This window comes from Tamandua tetradactyla, chromosome 13 (genome assembly GCF_023851605.1).
Source record: "Tamandua tetradactyla isolate mTamTet1 chromosome 13, mTamTet1.pri, whole genome shotgun sequence".
NCBI classification, from domain to species: Eukaryota; Metazoa; Chordata; class Mammalia; order Pilosa; family Myrmecophagidae; genus Tamandua; species Tamandua tetradactyla.
In genome coordinates, this window is record NC_135339.1 from 57,254,552 (window position 1) to 57,271,516 (window position 16,965).

General features: G+C 36.0%; 1 protein-coding gene across 8 annotated transcripts in view; it reads left to right on the forward strand.

Moving 5' to 3' along the window:
- Positions 1-4,402, forward strand: part of CC2D2B (coiled-coil and C2 domain containing 2B) — a 153,673-nt gene extending 149,271 nt beyond the window's left edge. For 7 of the 8 annotated variants that reach the window (XM_077125557.1, XM_077125562.1, XM_077125560.1 and 4 more), the window contains one exon: positions 965-4,402. In XM_077125557.1, the coding sequence (XP_076981672.1) occupies positions 965-1,153 (189 nt within the window). In that variant the 3' untranslated portion in view covers positions 1,154-4,402. The remainder of the gene's footprint in view (positions 1-964) is intronic. The other variant, XR_013161646.1, reaches the window with a different exon arrangement.
- The last annotated feature ends 12,563 nt before the right edge of the window (positions 4,403-16,965 follow it).

Here is a 16,965-nt window from a genome sequence, read left to right on the forward strand (position 1 = left end):
CTGGTTGAACCTTGCAGCCTGGGTCCAAATCCTGCCTTAATCACTCACTATCTTTGACCTAGGGTAAATTACCTTACTTTTTTACTAGAAAGCAAATTACGTTCTACTCTATCCAATAAGATGAACAGGGCTACAAATAGTCATCTGTTTGGTGGCTGTGGTGAGGATGAAATGAGTTAATACTTAGAATGGTACTCAGCACATTAACAAATATTATTATTTTTATTCTATATGGCAGGCATTGTGCTCTGGGGTTTTGGCAGTGAACAAGACAGTTACAATCCCATGCAATCACAGAGACTAGGGGCATATTAGAGTGACAGACCAGAAAAGAGGTCATTGCAATATAGTCTGATAAGTAAATACTTGGCTAGGGGGAAGAATGGTGTACTAAGGATCGAAATGGGAAGAACACATGAACAGATTTAAGGAAAAGTCTCTTAAGTAAGTAATCTAAATCTTGAAAGAGATTGTAATTGTTGACTGTGTATTATTACAGTAAGAAAATAGTACATGGAACTATGTTCTACTATCCTTTATTCCCAACACATAGTAATTAATAAATATAAATTCAATCAATATTGAATAAATTATTCAAAAATTCTCACTTAAATCCTTCATTTTTAGGATTAAGTTATTTCCTTCAGGCAGTTTGCTATTCTAGAAAGTGTACAAGTGTATGGAATGTTAAGTGTAAGGCTCTGACATCAGATGGACCCAGCTTTGCCCATCTCTATGTGTAAAGTAGGGATAATAATAGAACCTACTTCATAGGGTTGTTTGAGCATTAAATATTATATGAAGCATTTGAAACTGTACCTAGAACATAGAGAGCACTCACAAAAGGTTAATATTATTTTATTAATACCATTTATTTGAGGTGGCTGTGATCTTCTTGCATACAGTGATACCAGAATTCTTTTCTGATTGTAATGTGGGTTTCTGTATTTTGTCTTTGGTCTAGGTCGCAGGATTTCCCATCCAGATGCCATATACTGATATACACTCAGTTATTGATGCTGTTTATCAAACTGGAATTCACTCTTCTGAATTTCCTCAGACAGAATTTGCTTTAGCTGTATATATTCACCCATACCCAAGCAACATATTATCTGTATGGGTCTATTTGGCTTCCTTAAGTCGACATCAGTGAAACAGTAGTAGAGAAAAGGAAAGGATTGTATTTTGAGCCCCAGAGAAGAAGCAGCCAAAACGTTTTTGGAACTTTGGGGATGTTGCTGCTTCTCCTGAAGTCAAGCCAAGTGCGAGTTCATTTATGGAGTTGGACACCATGGAGATTCATTCCCTGATCTTTGAGGACAAGCCTAGATGACCTGCTCACTAGAGGTTTCCTCAAGGAGGACCCTTTGGGCAGTCTGGCTGTCTTGAGTCACTGTCTACCCTGGCAGCTCTTGGGTCACCATCTTATTCTGGGAATTCTGACCTCTCCTCTCAAGGCCAGTGTTTCTCAAATTGTGGGCCTCATACTTCCTCAATCAGAATTACCTGGAGAGTTTTGTTGAAAATACAGTCCTAGATTCCATCTTAAAACTGTTGAATCAGAACCTCTGAGTGGAGCTCCAGAAACCGCATTATCTTCAACTAACTCCCCAGGTAGTTATGATGCATAGTTAAGAGTGTTGTATGGACTGTTGTCATTACTAAAGTGAGGCTGGTACAATTGATGCTGGTTCTGATGCAATGCCAGATTGAAGTTACTCAAATGGAAACTGATGGTCATTGCCTTTCATAAGAGGTTATTTCACTGGAAAAGAAAAAAGGAAAATCTACCATGTCAGGTTGAGGATTGAGGTCAGCTTCTTAAAAGTTTACACTTAGGATGCTACTGACATTAAGTCTTACAGCTTCAAGGGTTTGGAAGGGACCTGAACCAGGAACTCCATTTAATCTTATCTGCTCTCCTGATTCTGTGAAGAGGTGAGGGCATGGTCTTAGCAAATCTCAGAGCTCCTTCTTTCCTCTGTGAGCAGGCCTCTACTCTTTATCTGGCACTTTTCTGCTGCTTTCTTTTCCAGTGTTGGCCCCAAGGAAGTCCATCTAAATCCTAGGAGCCCTTCAAGGAAAAGTGGACAAGAATCTAAGTTGGAAGCATTACACTTTCTTTATGTTTGATTATTCTCTGTGATTCATTGAGAAAAAAATTTAACAATTTACTTAAATGTTACATAACAGATTATCATTAAAAAAATAATAGCCAACTATAAGGATTTCCAAAGTTTGACCAGACAAGTTTTATATGAAGTGAGGGTGAAAGAGAGAAAATTCACCTCTCCCACTGCAAGAGCATAGGGACTCCTTGGCAGACTCCCAGAACAAGCAGAGAGCAGAAATCCCAAATTAATTCCAGGGAATCCCCAATATGTATCTCCCCTGCCCCCCAAATATCCCCTGCATGGACTAGCTAGCGCCGAAGGCCTTATTTATTTGCATACTAGTCTTAGACCTACAGAGTAAAGTAAGGATATAGGTAAAGGGAATGTTTTAACCCATAGGTTAAAATCTAATTGTGTGTCCTTCTGGCATTCATAAGTAAATTTATCAGAATTTATCTGTATTTGAATGTTTGTGTTTAAATGCCATATGAAATTTTGATATTAAACAAATTTCCCACTGTAATTGAAGCAGCACAAAATGATATCTATAAGCAAGATGAGTTGCAAAAAGAATTCTAAGTAATGCAGTCTATTTCTGTGGAGCTTTGGATGTTCATTAGTTGTTTGTGGTGTTAAAATTGATAGGCTACTTAAGAGTAAGGTATCAGAAGTTCACAAGGAAGCACAGAAGACCTTTCTGTGTTGTACATATTTCTTTACATGTCTGTGTTACTTTTTCAAACAAATTTTTTCCTGAAAATTGTGAAATTATCTGTAATAAATCATTTGAGTGTTTTAAAAATACATGGTTCTAAATGGAACATATAATAGTTCTTTAAGTAATTCAACAAATAATTACAGAACATCCATTATGTGTATTATGTGTAAGCATACAGCAGTACGGCAAAGACAAACACAAAGGTCCTACCTGCCTAAAGTTTACATTCTTGCATGGGGGAAATAAACTATAAGTAAATAAACAAGCAAGTAATTGAGATAATTTCCAGATGTGAAGTGTGCTATAGAAAAAGCAAATAGGATAGAAGATAGAGAAAGTCTTTGCTGGAGGTGTAGGGCATAAGCTGAGTAGTCAAGGGAAGTTCTCTCAGAGAAAGAATATTTGAGCCATAAAAGATGATTTTTTTTCAATTACAATTGCATTCAGTTGCGTGTAGCAGAAGCCTGACCACAGTAGGGTAACCAGCTAGGCTTACTAATCACATAAATGCAAAGTCCGGAGGAGGCAGTCCAAATCTGGTACAGTGCCTCTATGAAGTCATGGGTGCTCTAGTCTTCACCTCTTGACCATCTCTGAGGCTATTATTGTCTGGTTTGGTAGGATGTTCAAACTTTAGCATGCATAAGAATCACCTCTTGTTAAAACAGATTGCTGTGCCCCAGCCCAAAGTTTCAGATTCCTTCAGTCTGGGATACAGCAAAGCTGCAGTTATAGCAAGGTCCCAGGTGATCCTGTAACTGCTGGTTTGGAGACCTAACTTTGAGAATCTTGGGTCTAGCCTCACATATATTGTCATGACTAGAAAATGCAAAAAGGGAAGGGGGAACTAGAGTATGGCAGTTAATTTCTCTCTTTTTAAAAGCTTGCCAGGAGCGTGTGCCTAGTAATTTCTGCTTATATCCCATTGGCCAGAACTGTATCACTCCTAGCTACAGATATACAGGGGGATCAAGTATTTCAAATAAACATACTGTTTTCTCAGCTAAAATTTGGGCTCTATTAATGAGGAGGAAGGGGAAGATGGCTCTTTAGTAGGTGAATTGCATAATGAGAGCAAGACAGTCAGACAAAGACTTGTGGCAAAAACATTCTAGGCAGTAGAAACTGCAATTGCAAAGGCCTTGAGTACAGTCATTTGCTTGGGAAAAGGAGAGTAGTAGAAGGTAAAGTTAGAGAGGTAGATGAGGACCAGTTCATGTAGGTTATGGTTAGGAGTGTGGATTTTACTTAAAGTTCAATGGAAAATCACTAAAAGGTTTTAAACAAGCAGAGAAAATATTTTCTCCTCTTTTTATATTTGATATTTTAAAATTATTTTTACAGATACTCATACATCTTGTTTTATATAAATTCATAAATGTGATCATATGTTTAAAGGGCAGTCTTTATTTTTCTTTTCCTTTTCTGTACTCTTCTTCCTTCTTCCACCCAAATTATTCATCCCACCCATCCCCTTGTAAGTATCCTTCCACTGTAAGTAAATATACCCATCAGCCAAGTAAGTGTCCTTCCATTTATCAACATTCTCAAATATTCATATGCCAACACACACACACACACACACACACATATATGCATGTATTGTTTTTTACATCCATAATGTAAATTCATATTCCTGTTTGTTTTATAGAAAAGGGAATCACATTATGTATATTTTACTATATGTTATTTCTCTCCATCAAAAATAATGGAAACCCCTCCAAGTGAACGAATTCATTTTTCTTAATGGACACATAATATTTTATAGCAGGCAGAACTACTACATGCATCCATGCAGATTGTACACCCACCACTCATAGTCAATGTGCAAGTCCCCTCTGGAGAGTGCAGTACATGGCAGCCCTGGTTTATTATGGTTTGTTATGGTTTACTCAACTGTTCCTCAACTGATGAAAATTTCTTTTGTCAGCCAGATCCAGTTGGAGATGTGTGTTCAATTTTTTCTATATCCTTACTGTTTTTCTATCTACTAGTTCTATCAGTTACTGGGAGGGGAAATGTTGAAGTTGCCAACTATAATTGTGTTTGTCTGCATTTTCTTTTAGTTCTGTCAGGTTTTGCTTCATGTATTTGAGTCTCCATTATTAGATGCATGCACATTTAGCATTATATGTCAGTTTGGTGAATTGACTCTTTTATTGTTATGTGCAGTGTCTCTCTTTATCCTTAATAATTTTCTTTGCTCTAAAGTATACTTTGATATTAATATAGCCACTCCAGCTTTATTTTGATTAGTGTCTGCCTTGTATTTATATTTTCTTCATTTTATTTTTAATGTACCTATTCCATTATATTCACAGTAAATTTCTTGTAGACAGCAGGTAGTTGTTTCTTGAATACATTCTGACACTCTGTCTTTTAATTGGTGTTTTTAGACCATTTATATTTAATCTAATTATTGATGTTTGTAGTTAAGCCTATCATTTTATTTGTATTCTGTTTGTTCCCTCTGTTTTTTGTTCCTCTGTTCCCCTTCCTGCTTTCTAGGGTTACTTGAACAACGTTTAGTATTTAATTTGTTATTTTTTTGACTATATATTTCTGTATATATTTTAAAGGTTACCGTTACAAACTTTAAGGGATTACACTATACATATTTAACTTTTAACAATCTACTTATAATAAACGTTTTATCACTTCAAGTAAAATGTAGAAATCTTAGCAGCTTATAGATTCCTTTTCCTTCCCCCTTTATGTTTATATATTAAATGCCTTATGTGTTATATCTACATACATTGAAAACACCATAAGATGGTTTTATAACTTTTGCTTTCATCCATAAAAAATCTTTTAAAGAACTCAAGTGGAGAAGAAAATTTTACCTACTATTCATCATTTTTATTGTTCTTCCTTCATTCCTGATGTCCCAAGTTCCTTTCGGGTATCACTTCTGTTTAAAGAATATCCTTTCTTAGTTCTTTCAAAGCATGTCTGCAAGCAGCAGATTCTCATAGTTTTTTTTTCATCTGTGAATGTCTTTATTTCAACTTCATTCCTGAAGGGTATTTTTGCAGGATATAGAACTCTGGGTTGACACTTCATTTTTTCAGCACTTTAAATATCTCATTCTATTTTCTTCTGTTCCCTTGGTTTCTGATGAAAAGTCCGGTCATATGAATAATTCATTGTACCCTTTAAGTAACCCTTTGTTTTTCTCTGGCTACTTTAAAATTTTTTTCTTTTCCTTTCATTTTCAGCAGTTTGATTATGATGCATCTAGGTGTGGCCTTCTTTGGATTTATCCTTTTTAGCATTGACTGAGCTACCTGAATCCATAAGTTTGTCTTTAGTCAAGTTGGGGACATTTTTAGCCATTATTTCTTTTATTTTTTTTGTGCCATATTCTTTGTCCTTTCCTTCAGTGACTCCATTGACACAAACATTAGATCATTTGGTATTGTCCCATAGGACTCCAAGTCTATTCATTTGTTTTCAATGTTTTTTCAAGTTCACTGACTGTTTACCTACTCTGTAATCTCCATTCTACTATTGAGCCTATCAGTGAAGTTTTTTTAAAAAAAATAGATTTTCTTTTATCATTTCTAAAATTACCAGTTGGTTCTTCTTCATGTCATCTGTTTCTTTGCCAGCATTTTCCATCTTTCTATTTTTTTTTCCTAGAATGTTACTCTTACTTCTTAGCGCATCATCATGATAGCTATCTTAAAATCTCATTAGATCATTTCTTGTCATCTAGTTGTGGTGTCTTTTGATTTTCTTTTTCTTGCAAGTTGAAATCTGTGTTTATTCTTCATATGCTGTGTAATTTTGTATTATATCCTGAAGAATTCAAACTTTCTGTTAGGAGACTGTCTTGTTTAAATCTTATGGAGAATGTTGATATTTATTCTAGCTGGGAATCAGTCTAATTGGGGTCAGGCTGCAAGGTCTGAACAGCTTTCTGTGGTTTATGGTTCCAGTGTCAAGTTGGTTTTCAAAGCTTTTGCAGTGCTATTCAGATCTGCCACTTAATGTGTACTGCTTAGTGGCCAATTTGAGATTTTAGTCTATCAATTTGCTCATTTCTCAAAGTTTTTGTTCTTTTTATGAGCGGATCCATGCAATGCACAGCTCAGAACTGAATCCAGTTGTTTATAAACAATCTTATGGGATTATTTTTCCAAGCTCCTACGTCTCGCTTTTTCTGTCTTCTATCCATAAAGCTGGGACTTTAGTTATCCTTCTGTGCCACACACTTCCCACTACTGTACCTGCATCCAGAGTGAAGCATTGGAGATCAAAGAGAAAAAAGCAAGTGTTTCTCCTGTTATCAGAGAGGAAGCTCCTTCTCCTTCAGGTTTTAGGCAGTGGTCCCTCCAGTGACACTGTGTTGATGCTACCACTTCAGTTTCTACAATGTTGCCTGGGAGCTGCGGCAAGAAGAGAATAGAAGAGAGAAAAAAGAAGAGCAGGGTATTGCCTCACTCTTTCTGGGCACTAGGAAACTCCTTTCCAGCTCCTCATGACATAATTAGAGGAGTTCTCCTATGGTCTCTCTGTCTGTACCCTTGTGCCCACTTCCAGGTTTTAGGCTGCCTTAAGTCTAGGCTGGGGTATCCTGGAGGAAATATGGGTAACTTATCACCAGTTTGGTGATTCTTCAAACTATGATCTTCTTCACTAACTTGCCTGCCACTATTTTCTTTCCAGTGTCCTCAATAGCTGGTCCATTTAGTCTGTCCAGATTTTATATAGCTGCATTCAGTAGAAGTGACAGGTGAATAATCCATCTTACACAAAAGCAGAGCTTAATCATACAGCATTTTAAAATTTATAATATCTCCTTATAAATTACATATTTTAAATGTCTACATATTCTGACCCCCATTTAAAAAAAGTAGTTAAAAACTATCCTTAACATGAAGTTGAAACAACCATTGCCAAATATCCCTAAAGAGTGGGAGAAGGATAAAAGGAGGAGTAGTTGTGTCATAGAGATAAGATTTAACAAATAAGTATGACTACTGAAGTATTGATATTTCTTTTTTATCCTTGCACTTATTTTTTTATTACTTTTAAACATTTTTATTGTGAAATATAAGATCTATACAAAGACAAGAAAGAAAAAGCAATAATTTTCAACAAGTAGTTACAGAATATATTTCAGAGTTTGTTATGGGTTACCACTCCACTATTTCAGATTCTTTTTTCTAGCTGCTCCAAAAACCTGGCACTAAAAGAAATATCAATATAGTGATGCAGCAATCATACGTGTTGGTTAAATCCTATTTTCTCTGTTATAATTCCTCCTTCTCCTTTGATCCTTCTCCCAACCTATAGGGATCTTTAAGCAATGCCCATTCTGACTTTTTCATGTAAGAAGGGGTGTCAACACTAAAGGATGAGCGGTGTAATTTCATAATCTTGGAGAGGCTGGTACCTCTGGGTTTCAGGAGGTATCTGGCCTAGGAACTGTCTGGAAAGTATAGGCTCCAGGAAAGCAAACATAGTGCATGAAATTTTTGTAGAGTCTCAGTTCAAGCCCTAGGTGTTCTTAAGAGTTAACAGGAGTGACGCTGGTTGGGGTTTAGCAAACCATGGCAATTAGCACTATCTAAGTTAAGCTTGCCTAAGAGTAGCCTCCAGAATAGCCTTTTGACTCTATTGAATCTCTCTCTTAACCACTGATTCCTTACTTTATTACACTTCTTTTCCTCCTTTTGATCAGGAAGACATTGTCAACCAGGACCAGACTCACCCCTGTGAGTCATATTCCATGTTCTCAGGGAGACTTTCACCCCTGAGTGTCATGTCCCATAGAGGGGAGGGTAATGATTTTCCTTGGAGAGTTGTGCTAAGAGAGAGAGAAAGAGAGAGAGACATATATAGGTCATTTCACCCCAAAACACCAGGATACACATTCTTCTCTAGTGCGCATGGAACATTTTCCAGGATAGATCATATGCTGGGGCACAAAACAGGTGTTTATACATTTTTTTAAAATTGAAATTGTTCAAAGCACCTTCTCCATCAGAATGGAATGAAGCTGAATATCAATAACCACCTAAGAATGAGAACTTTCACTAATATATGGAGATTAAATAACACTCTCTTAAAAACCAGTGTGGTTAATAGAGGAAACTTTAGGATGTATATTTACTAGAATAAAAGTAAAAGATAAAACATAGGGCTGTACAACACAGTGAATCTTCTTGTAGATGATGGACTATAGTTAATAGTGCAAGTAAACAAATATTCTTTCATGAATTATAACAAATATACATTCTAATACAAAGTGGTAAATAATAAGGATGGTATATGGGGAAAAATACACCTAATGTAAATGATGGAAGATAGAACTATTTTAATAATCTTTCATCAAGTGTAACAAAAGCAACTACTTCTTTTTAAAAAGTAGAATTTCATTTTTAAAAAGTGCTATCATTGATTATAACAAATGTTCTACACCAACATAAGTTGTTGGCAGTGGAATGTTGATGGGAAGCCATATTTAATGCATGAATATTTTGTAAATTCACAATTTCTCAAATAGGAAAAAAAAACAGTTTTTGATCCAATCTGTAAGAGAACATAAAAATATCCAAAGAGACTGCCAATTTCCTCACATAAGATTATTTCTACCACTGTGATTTCATCTTCATGGCATTTCTGCATTCTGGGCACTGAAGTTTACATTACTTTCCAGTTACCCATTGCCACATGGGTAACAATTGCCAGTTACCCAATGCAGGTAAACAAATGACTGCAAAATCAGAGGATTCCAACCATAAGTATTGATTTAACTCAGGCATCTGAGGTTCAGGCTTGGCTCTACTCGACAGTTCTGCTCTCATGTGGGCTCACTCAACTTTTGAGATGACTAGAGAGACTCAGTCTGTTCCATAATCTCTCATCCTCTAGCAGCATAGCCTAAGCATGTCTGCCTATGGATGACAGAATTGCAACAGGGATACCAAAATCATTCTCACTACATCTAATCCTTCATTCAGCAAATATTACTTTAAGGCTTTCTTTGTGCAGACACTGTGAAGGATGCTGTAGAGAATTCACATGAACAGGTTAGGACCCCTGACCTAAATCTTACAGTCAGAAGTTAATGTAAATAATTTTGTTCTGAGACAGAGTAGACACCACAATTTGTTTATCTCTTTACCAGGAGATAGAAAATTGTGAGGTTGCTTTCACTATTCACTATCATTTCTTACTTTGTTAAATATCTAGAAGTGGAGGGCTGGGCATTTGGGAAGAGCCTGTTTGAATTTATAAAATGCAGCCAAACTGCTTTGCAAAGTAGCTGCACCATTTCACGTTCCCTCAGCACATGTAATGACATTCCAGCTGCACCACATAGTGAGTCTTTTTTTACGTCACCATTTTACCAGATGTTTACTGGTTTCACATTTTGTTTTGATTTTTCAATCCCCTGCAAATTAGTGATGCCTTTCATGTTTTCACCAGTATATCACTCTTTTGTATATCTTCTCTTTTTTTGTAAAGTTTCTGTTCAAGTGTTTAACCTTTTTTTTTGATTGGCTTTCTTATAGTTATTGAGTTGTTAAAGTGCTTTATATATTCTAAATACAAGCTCCTTGTCAGATGTTTATGTTGTGAATTTTGCATCCTACTTTTGAAGCTCGTCTGTTTTTACATCAATGAAATTAAGTAAGAAACAAATTAAAAAAAAAATAAAACCATGGGTCAAAGAAGAAATTGCTAGAGAAATCAATAGCTATCTGGAGACGAATGAAAAATGAGAATACAACATATCAGAACTTATGGGATGTGGCAAAGGCTGTGCTAAGAGGGAAATTTATTGCCCTAAATGTCTATATTAAAAAAGAAGAAAGAGGAAAAAGTAAGGACTTAACTGCTCACCTGGAGGAACTTGAGAAAGAACAGCAAACTAACCCCAGCACAATAGAAGAGGAGAAGTAACAAAATTAAAGCAGATTTAAATGAATGGGAGAACAAAAGAACAATAGAAAGAATCAATAAAACCAAAAGCTGGTTCTTTGAGAAAATTAATAAAATTGATGGGCAACTATCAAGACTGACAAATCAAAAAAGAGAGGATGCAAATAAACAAAATCAGAAATGAGACATGGGTCATTACTACAGGCACAAAAGAAATGAAGGAAATCATAAGGTGATACTATGAGCAATTATATGCCAATAAACTAGACAATTTAGATGAAATGGACAAATTTCAGAAAAACACAAACAAGCTACATTGACTCAGGAAGAAATAGAAGATCTCAACAAACCAATCACATGTAAAGAGAGTCAATCAGTCATCAAAAATCTTCCTACAAAGAAAGACCCAGGGCCAGAAGGCTTCACAGGGGAATTTTATCAAACATTCCAAAAAGAACTAACACCAATCCTGCTCAAACTTTTGCAAAAAAATTGAGAGAAAAGAAATACTACCTAACTCATTTTATGATGCTAACATCACTTTAATACCAAAATCAGGTAAAGATGCTACAAGAAAGGAAAACTACAGACCAATCTCCCTAATGAGCATAGTTGCCAAAATTCTCAACAAAATACTAGCAAATCAAATCCAACAGCACATTAAAAGAAGTACACACCACAGCCAAGTGGGGTTTATACCAGTAATGCAAGGATGGTTCAACACAAGGAAATTAATTATTGTGATACAGCACGTTAACAAATTGAAAGGGAAAATCACATAATCATCTTGATTTATGCTGAAAAAGCATTTGACAAAATTCAACATCCTTTTCTGATAAAAACACTTCAAAAGATAGGAATCAAAAGAAACTTCCTCAATATGATAAAGGGCATTTATGAAAACCAATAGCCAGCATCGTACTCAAAGGAGAGAGACTGAAAGCTTTCCCCCTAAAACCAGAAATGAAACGAGGATGTCCACTGACACAATTATTATTGTACTAGAAGTTCTAGGTAGAGCAATCAGGCAGCACAAAGAAATAAAAGGCATCCAAAATTGGAAAGGAAGTAAAACTTTCATTATTTGCAGATGACATAATAGTATACCTGGAAAATCCTGAGAAATCTACAACAAAGTTAACTGAGCTATGTGCTGGTTTGAAAGGATGTATGTCCCCTAGAAAAGCCATATTTTAATCTAAATCCCATTTCATAAAGGCAGAATAATCCCTATTCAATACTGTATGTTTGAAACTGTAATCAGATCATTTCCCTGGAGATGTGATTTAATCATGAGTGGTTGTTAAGCTGGATTAGGTGATATGTCTCCACCCATTTGGTGGAAACTTGATAAATTTCTGGAGTCCTATAAAAGAGGAAACATTTTGGAGAATGAAAGAGATTCAGAGACAGCAGAGCAGAATGGCATAGCCACGAGAAGCAAAGTCCACCAGCCAGTAACCTTTGGAGATGAAGAAGGAAAATGCCTCCTGGAGAGCTTCATGAAATAGGAAGCCAGGAGAAGAAGCTAGCAGATCATGCCATGTTCGCCATGTGCCCTTCCAGATAATAGAGGAACTCTGGCCGTGTTCACTATGTGCCTTTCCAGATGAGAGAGGAACTGTGACTGTGTTTGCCATGTGCCTTCTCACTTGAGAGAGAAAACCTGAACTTCATCAGTCTTCTTGAACCAAGATATCTTTCCCTGATGCTTTTGATTGGATGTTTCTATAGACTTGTTTTAATTGGGACATTTTCTCGGCCTTAGAATTGCAAACTGGCAACTTATTAAATTCCCCTTTTGAAAAGCTGTTCTGTTTCTGGTATATTGCATTCTGGCAGCTAGCAAACTAGAACAAGCTAGTAAACAAATTCAGCAAGTGACGGGATTTAAAATGAATGTAAAAAATCAGAAACGTTTTTATACACAGGCAATGACCTAACTAAAGAATCAATTAAGGAAAAAAAGCCATTCAAAATAGCAACTAAAACAGTCATGTACCAAGGAACAAACTTAACTAGGGATTTAAAGGAATAGTATGCAGAAAACTGCAAAACATTGCTAAGAGAGTTCAAAGAAGATCTAAATAGGTGGAAAGGCATTCCCCGCTCATGGATAGATAGGTTAAATATAGTTAAGATGTCAGTTCTTCCCCAATTGATTTACAGATTCAATGCAGTACCAATCAAAATTCCAACAACCTACTTTGAAGACTTGGAAAAGCTAGTTACCAAATTCATCTGAAAGGGAAAGAGACCCCAAATAGCTAAAAGCATCCTAAAAAAGAAGAATGAAGTGGGAGGATTTAACACTTTCTGATTTTAAAACTTATTATAAAGTCACAGTAGTCAAAACAGCATGGTACTGGCACAAAGATAGAAGTATTGACCACTGGAATCAAATTGAGAGTGCAGAAATAGACCACCAAATCTACAGTCAGCTGATTTTTGACAAAGCTGTCAAATCCACTGAACTTGGACAAAATAGTCATTTCAATAAATGGGCATGGGAGAACTGGATATCAATAGCCAAAAGAATGAGTGTCCTTACATCATACGCTATACAAAAGTTAACTCAAAGTGGATCAAACACCTAAATATAAGATCTAGTACCATAAAGCTTCTAGAAGAAAATGTAGGGAAACATCTTCAAGACCTTGTAATAGGAGGCAGCTTCTTAAACTTTATACCCAAAGCACCAGCAACAAAAGAAAAAAATAGATTAATGGGAACTCCTCAAAATCAAATGCTTTTGCACCTCAAATGACTTTGGCAAAAAGGTAAAGAGGCAGCCAGCTCAGTGGGAGAAAATATTTGGAAATCACACATCAGACAAAGGTTTGATATCCTGTCTACATAAAGAAATCATACAACTCAACAACAAAAGAACAAAAAAAATTGCAACCCACATCAAAGTCTGAAATATGTTCTACAACTAATTGTGGTGCTGTGCTTTGAAATTTATAGCTTTTTTGTATATATGTTATTTTTCACAAAAAAAAAGAAGGAAAAAAGTTTATTGTGATGATAAAAAAAGGATTTAAGCCCCCTAGCCTCCTATATTCTGGAGGAGCTAGAAGGGAAAATATGAGAGGATCGTATGGTAGCCCATGACAAACTCTGGGATCTGTCCTGTAACCACTTGTTGAAGAGTGCTTTGAAAACTATTGCTTTTTTATTTCTTTGCTTTGCATATATGTTATACTATACAAAAAAAAGTTAAAAAAAAAAACATGAGAGACAATGAGGGCTTGCAATAGGAAGGTAGTAGTCATGTTTGAGAGGAAGATATGGTTAGGAAAGATGCTTACTATATCAGATAATCAGTACTTGGTGGAAGAGGTAAATGAAGGAGATTCCAAGGTTTGTGTCTGAGGCAATTGATAAATTGTGGTACGATTTTTTAAATATAGGAGATTTAGGAAGAAAGATGTAGGTGTGGTGAGGAAGGTTTTATTTATTAATTAAAAAAATTAACAACAAACAAAACAATAAGATATTCCATTCTGCATATATAATCGGTAATTCTTAGTATCATCACATAGTTGCATATTCATCATTTCTTAGAACATCTGCATAGATTTAGAAAAAGAAATAAAAAGACAACAGAAAAAGAAATAAAATGATAATAGAGAAAAAAAAGTTATACATACCATACCCCTTACCCCTCACTTTCATTTACCACTAGCATTTCAAACTAAATTTATTTTAACATTTGTTCCCCCTATTATTTATTTTTATTCCATATGTTCTACTCTTTTGTTGATATGGTAGATAAAAGGAGCATCAGACACAAGGTTTTCACATTCACAGAGGATGAGGAAGTTTTAAGAAGTTTGTAGATGTGATGGAGACTGGATATTAAAAGGGTTCTGATCAATGGTCTTTAAAAAAAAAAGAAACAACTTATTATAAAATGAGCTAAAGATATGAATAGGCATTTTTCTGAAGAGTAAACACAGATGGCTGAAAAGCACATGAGGAGATGCTCATTTTCATTAGCTATAGGGAAATGTAGATCAAGACTACAATGAGATACCCTCTCACACCTATAAGAATGGCTGCTATTAAACAAACAGGAAACTACAAATGTTGAAGAGAATGTGGAGAAATCAGAACACTCATCCACTGCTGGTGCAAATGTATAATGGTACAGCCGCTATGGAAGACAGTTTGGTGGTTCCTTAGGAAACTAAATATCAAATTGCCCTATGACCCAGTAATAGCACTGCTTGGTGTATACCCAAAGAGCTAAAAGCAATGACACAAACAGATAATTGCACACCGATGTTCAAAGCAGCATTATTCACAATTACCAAAAGATGGAAACAATCCAAGTGTCCATCAACAGATGAGTGGATTAACAAAATGTGATATATATATATGATGGAATATTATGCAGCAGTAAGACAAAATGACATCCTGAAGCACATGACAAGATGGATGAGCCTTGAGGACATAATGCTGAGTGAAATAAACCAGACACAAAAGGATAGATACTGTATGACTCCACTTTTATGACCATGGTAAAGGTAAAATCGGAAGCTTAAAATACAGAATGTAGGGGACTTACAGATACATAGAAGATAGAGATGAGTGAGTGATTAGCTAATAAGGTTGAACTCAAATGTAAGGGTATAGAAGTGAAGGCAGTTCTCTAGTGGATCTATAAGTAATATTGCCATATTGAAGGTGAACATAATTGAAAGGGGTTGTATAGACTATGTGTCCTGCTAATTAACACTAGAAATATAAATAGGTTCTTGCAAGAACTAGTTCAAAGTTATGATTCGTGTCAAAGAGTGTTTAAGTCCAGGGTAGAGGAGGAAAACTGCTATTACATGCTACAGGCTATGTTCAGCAGGAGAACATCATCAGTACCACAGCAACACCAGGGGTAAATAAGGGGGGAAAGGACAAGAGTTAAGGGGAGGTTTAGATTTCCTATTTGATGAGGGTGTGTTTATTGGTTTTCTTTCTCTTGGGAACAATGTAATTATCTAACATGAGAGTATTTATGGACTGTGGACATTATACATGATGTCTAATAAATGCAGGTAGCTGAAGGATGCACTGAGTGAGAAGTAGATTGGTAAACACTGGTGTATACATATGACCAAATATTGTGCTGCTACAAGAAGGAACAAAGTTGTGAGGCATCCAACATTGTGAATGAGCCTGTGGAACATTTAGTGAGGCAAAATAAGCCAGAAACAAAAGAGCAATTATTATATGGTCTCATTTAGAAAATGTTTGTAAGAAAACTGGGGCCTAGATTGTAAGCTCTTGTAGCAGTCACATTTGGTCCACAGTGGTAATTATTATTTCTGGATTTTGAGAGGCTGTTTTATATATGTATAACCTGGTATTCAGACATAAGAATGAAGGTGATGAAGTCAGGATTAAGGTAATCCACAACACAGGGATAAGGAAGACATTGTCTATATTTTAGAGCCTCACATCCTCTTTGAGACCAAAGGAAGAAAGATTTGTTTTGTCCAAAACCTAAATTTTCTGTAGCATATAATCTAACTCAAACTGTCTAGATAGTTCATTTAAACAATCAAAACACAGGGAGCCAAGAATAAAAAAGATGGGGGCCTTTAATCCTGTATAGTTTAATGTAATTCCAGGATATATCCCAGAATATATTAAGCAGATAATCAAAAAGTCTTGGCAAAGTTCTTTGAGGAATGGGAGAAAAAGTATGGAACTATTAAACTTTACCATTGGGGAAACCCCTGATACTGTCAAACATTAGGGACTCCCAAACCAATATGCCAAGCCCTTGATCTTCAGGCTTGCTCTTGTGAAGCTTATATATATAGCCAAAAAACTTAGCCTACCTATAGGTGTGCCTAAGAGTTACCTCCAGAGGAACTCTTTAGTTGCTCAAACGTGGACTCAGTCTCTCTAAACCCAACTCTGCAAGTGAAATCATTGCCCTCCACCCTATATGGGACATGACATCCAGGGGTGAAAGTATTCCTAGCGGTATGGGAGATGACTCTCAGGGATGAATCTGGCTCTGGCACCATGGGATCAATAATGCCATCCTGACCAAAAAGGGGAAAAGAAGGGTAACAAATAAGGTATCAGTGGCTGAGAGAGTTCAGATAGATTTGAGAGGCTACTCTGGAGGTCATGCTTATGCAAACTTCAAGTTAGACATTGCTACCTATCATAGCTTGCCAAACCCCAACGAAAACCATTCCAGCCAATCCTAAAGAAATCTAG